Source organism: Strix uralensis, chromosome 3, assembly GCF_047716275.1.
Source record: "Strix uralensis isolate ZFMK-TIS-50842 chromosome 3, bStrUra1, whole genome shotgun sequence".
Taxonomy (NCBI): domain Eukaryota; kingdom Metazoa; phylum Chordata; class Aves; order Strigiformes; family Strigidae; genus Strix; species Strix uralensis.
In genome coordinates this window covers 249,984-262,415 of record NC_133974.1, presented here as the reverse complement: position 1 = coordinate 262,415, position 12,432 = coordinate 249,984, and the positions used below count along the sequence as shown (strand labels likewise).

Below are 12,432 nucleotides of genomic sequence, written 5' to 3'. Positions count from 1 at the left end.
GAGGCAGGCGATCCCTCATCCTCTTGCCCCCAGGCAGAAGGAGGGGACCTAAGGGATGGGGGAGGCTGGAAACAGGTCCCCACTCAGGGAGGCAGGAAAATCCTCTCCCGACCTCCCTCACCCTCCGTGGTGCCCCTTCAGAATAGAGTCGGGGCCCTGGAGCTTCTGAGTGAAGAAGAGAAGGAGGAAGAGAGTGAGACAAACAAGGAGGAAGACCAAGGTCCACCAAGGCAGGGTCGTTCTGGAGCAGGTATTAAAACCAGTTCTAAAAACAACCCCAGGAGAGTCATTGTAGCGGGTGACTCCATTCTGAGGGGTGTCGAGGGCCCCACACACAGACCGGACCCGCTTCACGGGGAAGTCGCTGCCTCCCCGGGGCCGCATCAAGGACCTCACGGCAAAACTCCCCGCTCTACTGAGACCCAAGGACTACTCCCTCTCCTGGTTTTCCAGGTAGGTAGTGACGACATTACCAGGAGAAGGCCTAAAGCAATGAAGAGAGATTTCAGATCCTTGGGGAAAGCGATTAAGGGGTCGGGGGCACAAATTGTGTTCTCCTGCATCCCTTCAGTTGGGGGATGGATGAGGAAGAATACCGGAGAACTCAGCAGATGAACTTGTGGCTCCAAGACTGGTGTTACCGACAGGGCTTTGGATCTTTCAATCCTGGGTTGGTGTACAGGGCACCAGACCTTTTGGCATCGGATGGGATGCACCTGTCCCAGAGGGGGAAGAGGATCTTGGGGCAGGAGTGAGCTGGGCTCAGTGACAGCTTTAAACTAGATCTGAAGGGGGAAGGGGGCGAAACACCAGCCCATCTGAAGTGCGTGTATACCAACGCACGCAGCAGGGGTGACAAACAGGAGGAGCTTGAAGCCGTGATGAAACGGGAAAATTATGATGTGGTGGCTATTACAGAAACATGGTGGGATGTCTGCCATGACTGGAGTGCGGCAGTTGAGGGCTACAAGCTCTTTAGGAGGGACAGGCAAGGAAGGAGAGGCGGTGGGGTGGCGCTGTATGTTAGGGACTGACAGGATTGCCTTGAGCACAAGTGTAGTGAAGACAGGGTGGAGTGTCTTTGCGTTAGAATCAGAGGGAAGGCCAACAGGGCAGATGTGGTAGTAGGAGTCTGCTATAGGCCACCTACCCAGGACAGAGAGGGGCATGAAATATTCTATAGGCACTTAGGAGAAATCTCACGATCGCTTGCCCTTGTTCTTGTGGGAGACTTCAACTTCCCAGACATCTGCTGGAAATACAACACAGCAGAGCGGGACCAGTCCCGGAGATTCCTGGAATGTGTGGCAGATAACTTCCTGATGCAGCTGGTGAGTGAACCGACCAGAGAAGGTGCCCTGCTGGACCTCCTCTTTGTGAGCAGAGAAGGGCTGGTGGAGGATGTGGCGGTCAGAGGACGGCTGGGGCACAGCGATCATGAAATAATAGAGTTCTCTATTCTTAGAGAGGCCGGGAGAGGGCTAAGCAGAACTGACATCCTGGACTTCCACAGGGCTGACTTTGTCTTCTTTAGGCACCTGCTTGACAGGATCCCTTGGGAGACGGTCCTGAAGGGTACAGGGGTGCAGGAAGGCTGGGCGCTCTTTAAGAAGGAAGTGTTAATGGCTCAGGAGCAGGCGGTGCCCAGGTGCTGTAAGAGAAGCCGGCGACAGAGAAGACCACCCTGGCTGAACAGGGAGCTTTGGCTGCAACTCAGGGAGAAAAGGAGAGTTTACAGCCTTTGGAAGAAGGGACTAGCCACTCACAGTGATTACAAAGAGGCTGCGAGGCTCTGCAGGGCAGAAATCAGGAGGTCTAAAGCCCAGCTGGAAATTACCCTGGCTTCAGCAATCAAGGACAACAAGAAATGTTTCTATAAGTATGTCAGTAGCAAAGAAAGACCAGGGAGAGCCTCCATCCCCTGCCAGATGCAGGAGGAAACATGGCAACAAGTGATGAGGAGAAGGCTGAGGTGCTTAATGCCTTCTTTGCCTCAGTCTTTAATAACAAGACCAGTTGTACTGAGGGAATCCAGCCCCCTCCGCCAGAGGACAGAGACTGGGAGAACGACCCCCCCGCAATCCAGGAGACAGTCAGCGACCTGCTGCATCCCATAGACACACACAAGTCTGTGGAACTGGAGGGGATACACCCGAGGGTGCTGAAGGAGCTGGCTGGGTGCTCGCCAAGCCGCTCTCCATCATTTCCCAGCAGTCCTGGCTGAGCGGGGAGGTCCTGACAGATTGGAAATCGGCCAATGTGACGCCCATCTATAAGAAGGGTCGGAAGGATGATCCGGGAAATTACAGGCCTGTCAGCTTGACGTCGGTGCCTGGGAAGCTGATGGAGCAGCTCATCCAGAGTACCATCACACAGCACGTGCAGGACAACCAGAGGATCAGGCCCAGCCAGCGGGTTTAGGAAAGGCAGGTCCTGCCTGACAAACCTGATCTCCTCCTACGACAGGGTGACCTGCTCATTGGGTGAGGGAAAGGCTGTGGGTGTTGTTTACCTTGACTTCAGTAAGGCCTTTGACACCGTTTCCCACAGCATTCTCCTGGCGAAACTGGCTGCTCGCGGCTTGGACGGGCACACGCTTCGCTGGGTAAAAAACTGGCCGATGGCCGGGCCCAAAGAGCGGTGGGGAACGGAGTGAAATCTGGCTGGCAGCCGGTCACGAGTGGTGTCCCCCAGGGCTCGGTGTTGGGGCCAGTCCTGTTTAACATCTTTATTGATGATCTAGATGAGGGGATCGAGTGCACCCTCAGTCAGTTTGCAGATGACACCCAGCTGGGTGGGAGTGTTGATCTGCTCGAGGGTAGGGGGGCTCTGCAGAGAGACCTGGCCAGGCTGGAGCGATGGGCTGAGCCCAACGGGGGGAGTTTCACTAAGGCCAAATGCCAGGTGCTGCACTTCGGCCACAACAACCCCCAGCAGCGCTACAGGCTTGGGGAGGAGTGGCTGGAGAGCTGCCAGTCAGAGAGGGACCTGGGGGGGATTGATAATGAGCCAGCAGTGTGCCCAGGTGGCCCAGAAGGCCAGTGGCATCCTGGCTTGTATCAGCACTAGCGTGGCCAGCAGGGACAGGGAAGGGATCTGACCCCTGGGCTCGGCACTGGGGAGGCCCCACCTCGATGAGTGGGTTCAGTTTTGGGCTCCTCACTCCAAAAAGGCCATTGAATGACTCGAGCGTGTCCAGAGAAGGGCAACGGAGCTGGTGCAGGGTCTGGAGCACAGGTCTGATGGGGAGCGGCTGAGGGAACTGGGGGGGTTTAGTCTGGAGAAGAGGAGGCTGAGGGGAGACCTCATGGCCCTCTACAACTGCCTGAAAGGAGGGTGCAGAGAGGGGGGATGAGTCTCTTGAGCCAAGGAACCAGCGGCAGGCCAAGAGGGAATGGCCTCAAGCTGCGCCAGGGCAGGGTCAGACTGGCTCTTAGGAAGGATTTCTTTGCAGAAGGGGTTGTTGGGCGTTGGAATGGGCTGCCCAGGGCAGGGGGGGAGTCCCCATCCCTGGAGGGGTTGAAGAGTCGGGTTGACCCAGCGCTGAGGGATCTGGTGGAGTTGGGAACGGTCAGGGTGAGGTTCATGGTTGCACTGGAGAGGCTTCCAGGGCTTTCCCAACCCAGATGGTTCAGGGCACAAAGCGACCAGGCAGAATGGGGAAAAGCAGCACATGAGAAGCGTGTGATCCACCACTGAGCGAGCGAGCTCTGTCTTTGGAACCGGAAGACCAGGGGAGAGCGCGAACGCAGTCCCCCACTACCACAAATTATGCAGTCGAGTTTCCCGCATTTGGGGAAATCGCAGGGGTCAGCACACCCGGAGTGCAGGGGATGAGCCTCGCCCTGGGAAAACCACCTGCCTGATCATGGTGTCTCCCCTGCCAGGTAAGTATGACCCACACCGCCACACGCGCCCCCACACCCCGACACACACACACACAACACACGCACACCCCCGACACCGAACGCCCGCACCCCACCCGCCCCCACCCGACACCCCCGACCCGCCTCTGCCCCGCGCGGCCCCACGCAGCGCCCGCCCCGCCCGGGACCGCCGTTCTGTGGTGGCGGGGGCCGCTCCCGTCGTGCCTCGCGGTACCTCATTTGCATGGACACGCCCCCGCGGTCCCGGAGCGGCGCAGTGGCCCCGCCCCCGGCGTGTTGTGGTCCCGCTCTCCCGGGGCACCCGCGGTCCCACCCACGGTCGCGGGGCAGCCCCGGCGCCTTTCCCCGGGGCGGGTGGCAGCGCCTGCCCCCGGCCCTGTCCCCCCGCGGGCCGGCCTCGGCGCGGGGCTTCCCGGCCGCACCCTGCGGGGAGAGACCCACGTTCCCCGGCTGCGTCTCCCACCCCCCCCCCGGCGGCAGCAGCGCGGCCGCAGGGACCCGCTGTGCCCCCGCCCCCAGCCCAGCGCCCGCCCTCGCCCCCCGCTAGAGCCCGGCCGGGGCTCCAGGGCCCCCGGTGCCACCCCCCACGCTGCAGATGGCAGCAGCGACAGGTGAGAGCAGGGAACAGACACCCCGTTTTGGGGCAGAGGCCGGGAATGTGCAGGGCACTGGGGGTGCCGCGCGGGGAGCACAACCAGCTCACAGCAACCCCTGCCAGGACCTGGCTCAGCCACAATTTCCCCACAGTGGAGAAGGGTGGGAACGCTGCAACACGAGGGGGGACACCCCCCCTCCCAGGGGCCACAGCACAGCAGACAGACGAGGGGTATTGCAGAGCCCAGGTGGTTTATTAGTGTCCCTGCGGCTGCCCCGGCTACTGATCCACGCTCTTGACACGCAGGACGACAGGCACGGAGGTGCAGGGGATCATGCCCAAGTCTGTGATGACCAGATCCACCAGGTCAGGCGGCGTCACGTCGTAGACCAGGTTGAGGAGGCGCAGGGACTTGTTCTCCGCCCAGCCGCCGAGCTGGGCCTGGCCCTTCCGCAGCACGATCAGGTCGTCGGGGTCATCTGCGGAGAGAGCAGCAGCGGGTGGGCTCAGGGGGAGGGACAGCACCGCTCCCTGCCCCCCTGCCCACCAGCGCAGCCCCTCGCCCTTCAGGGCTTTTTATTTTAGGGAAACACTGACAAATGTTCAGAGCTCCCGCTCTGAGTGATGCTTTTCATGATCTTGTTTCATCAAAGCGCCTTTCCTTCCTTAGTATTGTTCAACTGTCAGTGTAGAAACGGGGGAGAAACAAAACTCTTATGTTAGAGGGAATAAACTGTCAAACAAAATTTCAGGCTTAAAAAAAAAAAAATTACAAAAATACAAATATTAAGTGCTCTGAACTGGCAGTGAGAACGCAAAGGGAAAAATCTCTCCTGACTTGCACTGTAGCAGCCAGAACACCCACAAAAATTGTGCCAAAGAGTTGAAAACCAAAACTTCAGGTAATATTTTGGATTGCAAAATGAGGATAAACTCAATGTTCAAACAAAAATCTGATAAAATGCCATTTGGAAACTTAATGTTTGTAAAAAAAAAAACCCAAAACTTTTTGGTTGGACTAAGTGATCTTCAAGGTCTTTTCCAATCTAGATGATTCTGTGATGGCAGGGCAGGGCAGGGCAGCCCGGCCCTGCCAGCAGCGGGAGGAGGAAGGTCCCAAGGTGGGAGGAAGAGGAGAGAAGCCGTACCCAGCTCATTGGAGACAAAAGAGTCCGTCTGCACCCGCTCGCAGAACTTGTAGGTCTCGCAGCACACCAGGACGGGCACGTTGTAGGCCTTGGAGACCAGCGCTATCTGGGACGTCCCCACCCGGGACATGACAGAGCCGTTGGCCAGGAGCGCGTGGGCTCCCAGCAGCACTTTGGACACCTGGCAGGGGAGTGCAGGGACCCGTCAGCACCTCCGGTCAGGCTGCAGCCTCCCCCCTGCCCGCGGCACAGCCCCGCTCCTCACCTCTGGCAGCACGTAGGAGATGGCGTTGATCATCACGTAGGTGCAGTGGATGCCCTTTTGCACCAGCCGGCGCAGCGTCTCCCGGCCCTCCAGCCGCGGCCGGCTGTCCACCACGATCACACGGAAGGCCCGGCCCTTCTTCGCGTGGGCATCGCACAGCGTGCGGTTCACCAGGGAAGAGCTGACCCGCATCGCTTAGGAGCCTGCCCCGTCCCACCCCATCGCCCAGAAAACTTCCCTCGGTGCTGGCTCCCGTGCGGGACCCCCAGGAGCCAGCCGGGCAGGTTTCTGGGGTCTCTCCAGGGGACAGCCCCGCCGTGGCACGTCCTCCGCCACACCCAGCCCAGAGGGAGCAACGCCTCTGACCCAGGGCAGCGGGCAGGCTCCCGCCGCACCCAGAGCCGATACCCACCCTCGCCGGTACAAGCGCTGCCCCTTCCACACGCCCTCCTGCTGCACTCGCTCCCAGAGCCCCCTCTCCCTGTTTGCAGACAGAAGCGATCCCTCAGCGCTCTCTGGAAGCGGCACTGACCTCCCCCTGCCCGTCACCTCAGCGAGGGGCCCCCCCTCCAGTCCCTCTCCAAGCTTCCATCTCAACGCTCCAGGCCCGCGCTGGCCCCCTGCCCCTGCTCCCTCCTCCGCCCAGCACCCACGAGGCTCATCACATCTGGACCCTGTTTTGCCACAGCAGCCTCAGACTCCTTTTCCCAACTCTATTTTCTGGGACACAGTCTCTCAAAGGAAGAACGAGCTTCCGTATTTTTGCTCCCCGACATCAGCCTTTGCTGCAGTTTGTTTAAAACGCCGTAAACAGCCACGGCTGCTCTGTGGGTGCCCTGTATCGGAGCAGCGGTGAATCCGGGTTTATTCAAACACGTAACTCTGGACACATGCAGAGGACGGTGCCGGGCCCTGGCCGGGAACAGCAAAGTCTCACGGACAAGCCTTCAGGCTTCTGTCAGGCACCTCCCAGCCCAGCCAAGGCGCTGCTGGCGGGTCTGGCGTTGGTGAGTGGAAAGGGCGGGCAGTGCCAACTCGGGCATTCATAAAACCGAGTCTAAGGCACTAACACCACTGCGTTAATCAGTACAGGCTATAAGGCTACTTGATCAGCCCCTCCCGTTTGTTCTTGTCATGAGTCCGAGGGCACCAGTGCTCCCAGCATCCAGCCTGTCCCAGCGGGTGGAGAAACTGGGAACACGGCCAGCAGGACACAGCGCTGCGGGGACGCCTGCTCGAGCCAACGCCGCAGCTGCGCTCTGTGGGCACGGTGCAGTGCTCCCCCAGCAGCCGCCAGGCAGGCAGTGCTGTCACCGCCTCGTGCCGCGAGCGCGTCGGCCTGCCCGTCTCCCAGGATGGGAGCAGAGTCCTGAAGAGCGCTCTGCCTTCTCTAGAGCACCGGCAACGCATCCACGTCCAGACAGCAAGTGCCGGTCCCAGGGCCAGGCTCAGCTCCATCCTGATACCCTCACACCCCCACTGCGCTGTCCTGCACCGACAAACCTCTCCCTCGTGCCTTTACGCACCAGCTCCCCGCCGCAGCCAAGGTCAGACTGGCACCCCCGGATTATTTCCAGTTGCTGGACCCAGCGCCACAGCCCCTCCTGCCCCCTCGGGCAGCACCGACCTTCCCACCCTTGAAAAACTGCTTTTGTCAGAGCTTCCCGCGTTCGCTCGACCGCTCCGTTTCCTTTTGCACCTGCCCCAGCTCTCCTCTTACCATCCGTACACCAGGATCACGTCATTGTCATTTATCTTCTCAAAGGCCGACCTGGAAATGGCTTCAGCTGCCAGAAGAATCTTCTCCCGCAGATACTTGTCGATCGTGTCCTGCAGCTTCTCCTTCGCCTGGGGAGATAGCGCCATCATGTACAGCAGGGTCCTGCCACACCGCGGACAATCCGTCATCGAAGAATTTTAAATACAACCTCTGGGGTGTTTGAAATAGATTTTAAGGCCCAGTGAAATGTGTTCAGGACCGAGCGATCCTGTACCGTTACCAAGGCAACCGGAACGCTGCTCCACAGGCCTGGAAAGTGTCCTCAGCCTGCTGCTTGGATAGTCCCAGCCCAAGGCTGGTTTAAATCCCAGGCAAGCTAATCCTGTAGAGCCAGGCTTAACAAAGGATGGTTAATTGACTAAACACGGGGGTTTTGCCAGATTAAGAGAATTCAGTATATAGAAACCGCTCGCTCTACCCAAGCTTTTAACAAAACATCTTGAAGTCTTTCTCAGAACTGTGCGAGATGAAAACTAGTGGAAGGAAGATGAAGATGATGATGATGACCCGAAAGATGGCCCTGACACTGAAACAAGGATTGGAACGGAACGAGGAAAATCAGCTGAAGCTGGGGAATAAAATGGACTTTGGAAGTTGATGAAGAATGAAGAGCTGAGAGTTCGTGGGAAAACCCCAAAGACTTTTGTATTGCAGAATGTTCTGTACAATCACCTCTAGAGAAGGTGTTTTTGTCAGCCACGGCCACTCCCTGCAGTGCCGGCCCAGCTCTGAGTTGTCACTAAAGCCGGCCTGGAGACACCCCTAGTCTGGTGACATCCTTTAATGCTGTTGTCCTCCGCAGCCTCGCAGGGCCGAGGGCCAGCAGAGAGCGCATCCCTGCTCCCAACTGAATGCCGAATGCCACCTGCCCCTGGGACGGGGGCTCTGCGGGACACTCGGGGCCACTCCTGCCCTGGCACAAGCCTCCCAGCAGGCCACGGTGCCTTGCCACGCATTCGAGCTGCCATCGGGCCCTCCCAGCTCTGCCTGTTATCTCCCCTGCACCTCCTGGGCCAGTCGCTCTGGTCATCCCATGGAGATTTTCCTGCTCATGTTCCAGCCTGACTCCTCTCAGCCCACCAGCCGTTGGGATCCTCCTGACATGTACCCCCCCCGCCGCCCCTCGCTCCACAGCCCACAGGCTCCTGCAGAGCTTTTTGTAGCTGAACACTGGAAGAACTGGAGCCTGCTCTCGTGGGAGCCCACTCACCTCCTCCTCTCTCAGCGTGTCGGGGAGGCAGGAAATCTCCTTCTTGAGGAACTTGATGGCGTTGCCCATGCTGGCTGAAAGGGGCCGGCACTGGTTCAAGAAGCTGCAGAGAGGAAACAGGTTTAGCTCCAGAAGAGCGCGGAGGGCAAAAGCAAGGACGCAGCTAGGCTGGGGATGGCAGAACCCAGAGCCCAGAAGTCTGGGTGGACACCACCCCAGAGAGGCGACCGACAGACCACGCTCTGCGGAGCTTCAGTCCCTCTGCTCCGCCCCCAGGAGCCCTCACCTGATGTGTGGCTTCAGCTTGGCCACCAGGTCCCGCGACAGCTCCTCGTTTGGGGGAGTGGAGTAATCCCTGATCAGCTGAGACAAGAACAACGAGAACGTGAGCTCGGGGCAACGGCCCCTCCAGGCCAGGCAGGGCATGGGACCACCCTTGCCCAGGAGGCTGCAGGCCAGGCATGAGTGGGCACGGCACGGCTTGACATGCTCTCACAGGTGTAGAAGAATTTTAAATACAACCTCTGGGGTGTTTGAAATAGATTTTAAGGCCCAGTGAAATGTGTTCAGGACCGAGCGATCCTGTACCGTTACCAAGGCAACCGGAACGCTGCTCCACAGGCCTGGAAAGTGTCCTCAGCCTGCTGCTTGGATAGTCCCAGCCCAAGGCTGGTTTAAATCCCAGGCAAGCTAATCCTGTAGAGCCAGGCTTAACAAAGGATGGTTAATTGACTAAACACGGGGGTTTTGCCAGATTAAGAGAATTCAGTATATAGAAACCGCTCGCTCTACCCAAGCTTTTAACAAAACATCTTGAAGTCTTTCTCAGAACTGTGCGAGATGAAAACTAGTGGAAGGAAGATGAAGATGATGATGATGACCCGAAAGATGGCCCTGACACTGAAACAAGGATTGGAACGGAACGAGGAGAATCAGCTGAAGCTGGGGAATAAAATGGACTTTGGAAGTTGATGAAGAATGAAGAGCTGAGAGTTCGTGGGAAAACCCCAAAGACTTTTGTATTGCAGAATGTTCTGTACAATCACCTCTAGAGAAGGTGTTTTTGTCAGCCACGGCCACTCCCTGCAGTGCCGGCCCAGCTCTGAGTTGTCACTAAAGCCGGCCTGGAGACACCCCCAGTCTGGTGACATCCTTTAAGAAAGGGGAGGCAAAGGGGGGCTCCAGGAACTCGAATCTGCAGCAGCAGTGCCAGAACACAATACCAGCAGGACCCAGCCCCGGGCACGGCCAGAAGGAAGAGGCTGCAGAAGACTGAGTGCGGATACAGCCAGGAAGGGATGCCTGCGCCCAGCGCAACGCCCCTGCTGCCCGGCGGGCACGGGCAGGTGCTCACGTACCTGTTTGAAGACTTCCAGCAAGGCGATGCAGCGGGCATTGGAGCCGTTGATAATGCCCTGGGAGTACTGGAGGCCGAGGCGCACCACGGCTGGGTGAATGACTGTGGAGGGGATGCTGTGGGGACAACGGCGACAGACAGAGCTGTTGGCGCTGGCTCTCTGCAGCCCAGGAACAAGCTACCCACGGTCCGGCCCCACCCGAGGGATGGCCTGAGGAGGGGGCTGTCAGTCAGGCCCTGCTCCCTCAGTGACCGGAGGAGCCAGGGTGACCCCACAGCCCGAGGGCAGCTCTCCTCACCCCGCAATGCAGAGCACCTGGCCGCTGCTCCTCAAAGCGAGCAAAGGGGTTCCCCCCCCCCCCCCCCCAGGACCAGGACACCCTTTTGCTACGGCCATTTTGCAGCCAGGCCAGACAAAGCTGAGGCAAACAGTTGCTGGGGGCCTGGGCTGGGGAGGCCACATACCTCATCTGCTGCGTCAGCGGCTTCTTCCGGCTGTACTGGTGCAAGTGGGAGAACAAGTTGACCTTGGTGCCGTAGTCCTGCCTCAGAGGTACCTGTAGCCGGTGTGTCGATGACAGCTCACCCAAGGCCGCCACACAGCCCCGCTCGCTCCAGCGTCACCAATCACCCCCAGCACTCGCTCGTGGCACACCAGGGTCCCCTCCGCCCAACAAAGAGGGGGCCCCAACCCCACCACACACGCAGCCCAACCCCCACCACGCCCCCACAGCACGCCTGGCCTGAAGCACACAGCCTGCCGCCCAGCCCCTCTCCTACCTGCTGCCTCTCCAGCTTCTTGGCCAGTTTCCTCTGGGCAGCGGGATCATCCACCTGCACGTGCTCCGGGAGCCGCTTCACCACTGTAAGGAGGGTGGGGTGAGGTAGTACCGCCATGGCGCAGCTCCCAGCCCCGCCACGCCGCCCCCAGCCTGCGCAAACCGCGGAAGGATGGGACAGGCAGCCCCTGCACCCAAAACCCTCCCGCCCTCCGCACCCTGGGGTGACGATGGCTTTACCAGACTGAGGCTCAGTGGGGGTCAGCCTAGGCTTGGCTGCTGCGGCTGCCTGGCACAGCTCCGCCTTCTTGGCCTGCTTCTGGGCCCGCTCGGCCTCCTGCTTGGCGCGGCGCTCTGCTCGCAGCTCGGCTTTGCTCTTGCCCCCTGCGGGCTTCTCGCCATCGCTGGGGCCGTCGGCCGAGGCCGGGGGGGACGCGGGGTGAGCAGCGCCTGCGGGAGAAGGAGGGGGAAGTCTGTGCCCAGACCCTCCTCTGCACAAGGCTCAGCCTCTGGGGGGGCTGGCAGGGTTAAACCCCCATTCCGCAGCACCCCGCCACCCCCGCGCAGCCGACACGGGCCCGCCGGGCCAGCCCCGAACTCGGGAGGGGACGGGACCGGCCTCTCTACACCCCGGACCCCGTGAGGACGCGGGGCCCCGAGGTAGCGAGGGCCAAGGCCGGGGCGCAGCGAGGCGGGACACCCCGGCGGTCCCGCTGCGGCCTCCCTTGGCCGAGGGGGCTCCCGACTCCGGGTCGTTCCAGCCCGGGAGGCCACCGGGGGCCCCGCCAGGCTCGGGGGCTGCCTGGGGGGGTGGACGGGGGCTACTCACCCCGCGGCTGCCACGGGTCGGAGGGTGGCCCCGGCTCCGCGGGCTCGGCCGCCGGCCCCTTCTCGCTCCTCTTCTTCTTCTTCTGCTGCTTCTTCTCCTTCCGCAACTGCAGCTTCTCCTCCCGGGAGAGCTCCGGGGCCTGCGGGCACAGACCCGTCAGCAGCGCCCGCTCCCCGCGGCCCGGCCCTCGGCCCCGCGCCGCCGTCCCCCGGCCCCGCTTACCTGCGGCCCCGCCGCGGCTGCCTCGGCGCCCGCACCTGCAACCAGGAGGGAGAAACGTGAGCGGGGCCAGCGGGCTCCAGCCGCGGGGACTGGGGAGAGGCCGCAGCCGGTCCCGCGGGGGCCCGGCCCGGCCCAGCCCCGCACTCACCGCCCGGCGCCGCCATACCGCCCGCCCGCAGCGCCCCCTGCCGGCCGGAGGGCGGGTCCCGCCCGCGGGCTGTGCGTGCGCCGCCGTGACGTCACCGCCGCGCCCCCCTGCATGACGCGCGGTGACGTCACTGCGCCGCCGACGTGGGGGCCGGTCCCTCTCCCGCGCTGTCCCCGCCCCTCCCAGCGCCGCCCGCTCCCCGCGCGGCCGGT

General features: G+C 61.0%; 1 protein-coding gene and 1 non-coding gene across 2 annotated transcripts; both read right to left on the bottom strand.

Annotated features, from left to right (window-relative positions):
• Positions 1-3,731: 3,731 nt before the first annotated feature.
• LOC141941942 (U1 spliceosomal RNA) lies at positions 3,732-3,895 on the bottom strand. Its single transcript, XR_012628479.1, has one exon. It is a non-coding gene; the product is annotated as a U1 spliceosomal RNA (small nuclear RNA).
• Positions 3,896-4,716: 821 nt separating this feature from the next.
• EIF2B4 (eukaryotic translation initiation factor 2B subunit delta) lies at positions 4,717-12,324 on the bottom strand. Its single transcript, XM_074861138.1, has 13 exons — positions 12,221-12,324; positions 12,073-12,107; positions 11,851-11,989; positions 11,262-11,471; positions 11,023-11,105; positions 10,708-10,799; positions 10,244-10,358; positions 9,172-9,248; positions 8,886-8,988; positions 7,616-7,743; positions 5,896-6,076; positions 5,631-5,811; positions 4,717-4,961 (listed from the first exon to the last, which is right to left on the bottom strand). Exons 1-13 carry the CDS (start codon positions 12,234-12,236, stop codon positions 4,762-4,764), a joined length of 1,560 nt encoding a protein of 519 aa, XP_074717239.1. The 5' UTR covers positions 12,237-12,324; the 3' UTR covers positions 4,717-4,761.
• Between the last annotated feature and the right edge of the window lie 108 nt (positions 12,325-12,432).

Bases quoted from the DNA above. Each gene is read 5' to 3' on its own strand.
- EIF2B4 (XM_074861138.1), bottom strand. The intron at 11,472-11,850 runs GTGAGTAGCCCC...CTTCTCCCGCAG, and splicing joins CGACCCGTGGCAGCCGCGGG to GCGCTGCTCACCCCGCGTCC. The intron at 10,359-10,707 runs GTATGTGGCCTC...TTGTCCCCACAG, and splicing joins CCGCTGACGCAGCAGATGAG to CATCCCCTCCACAGTCATTC.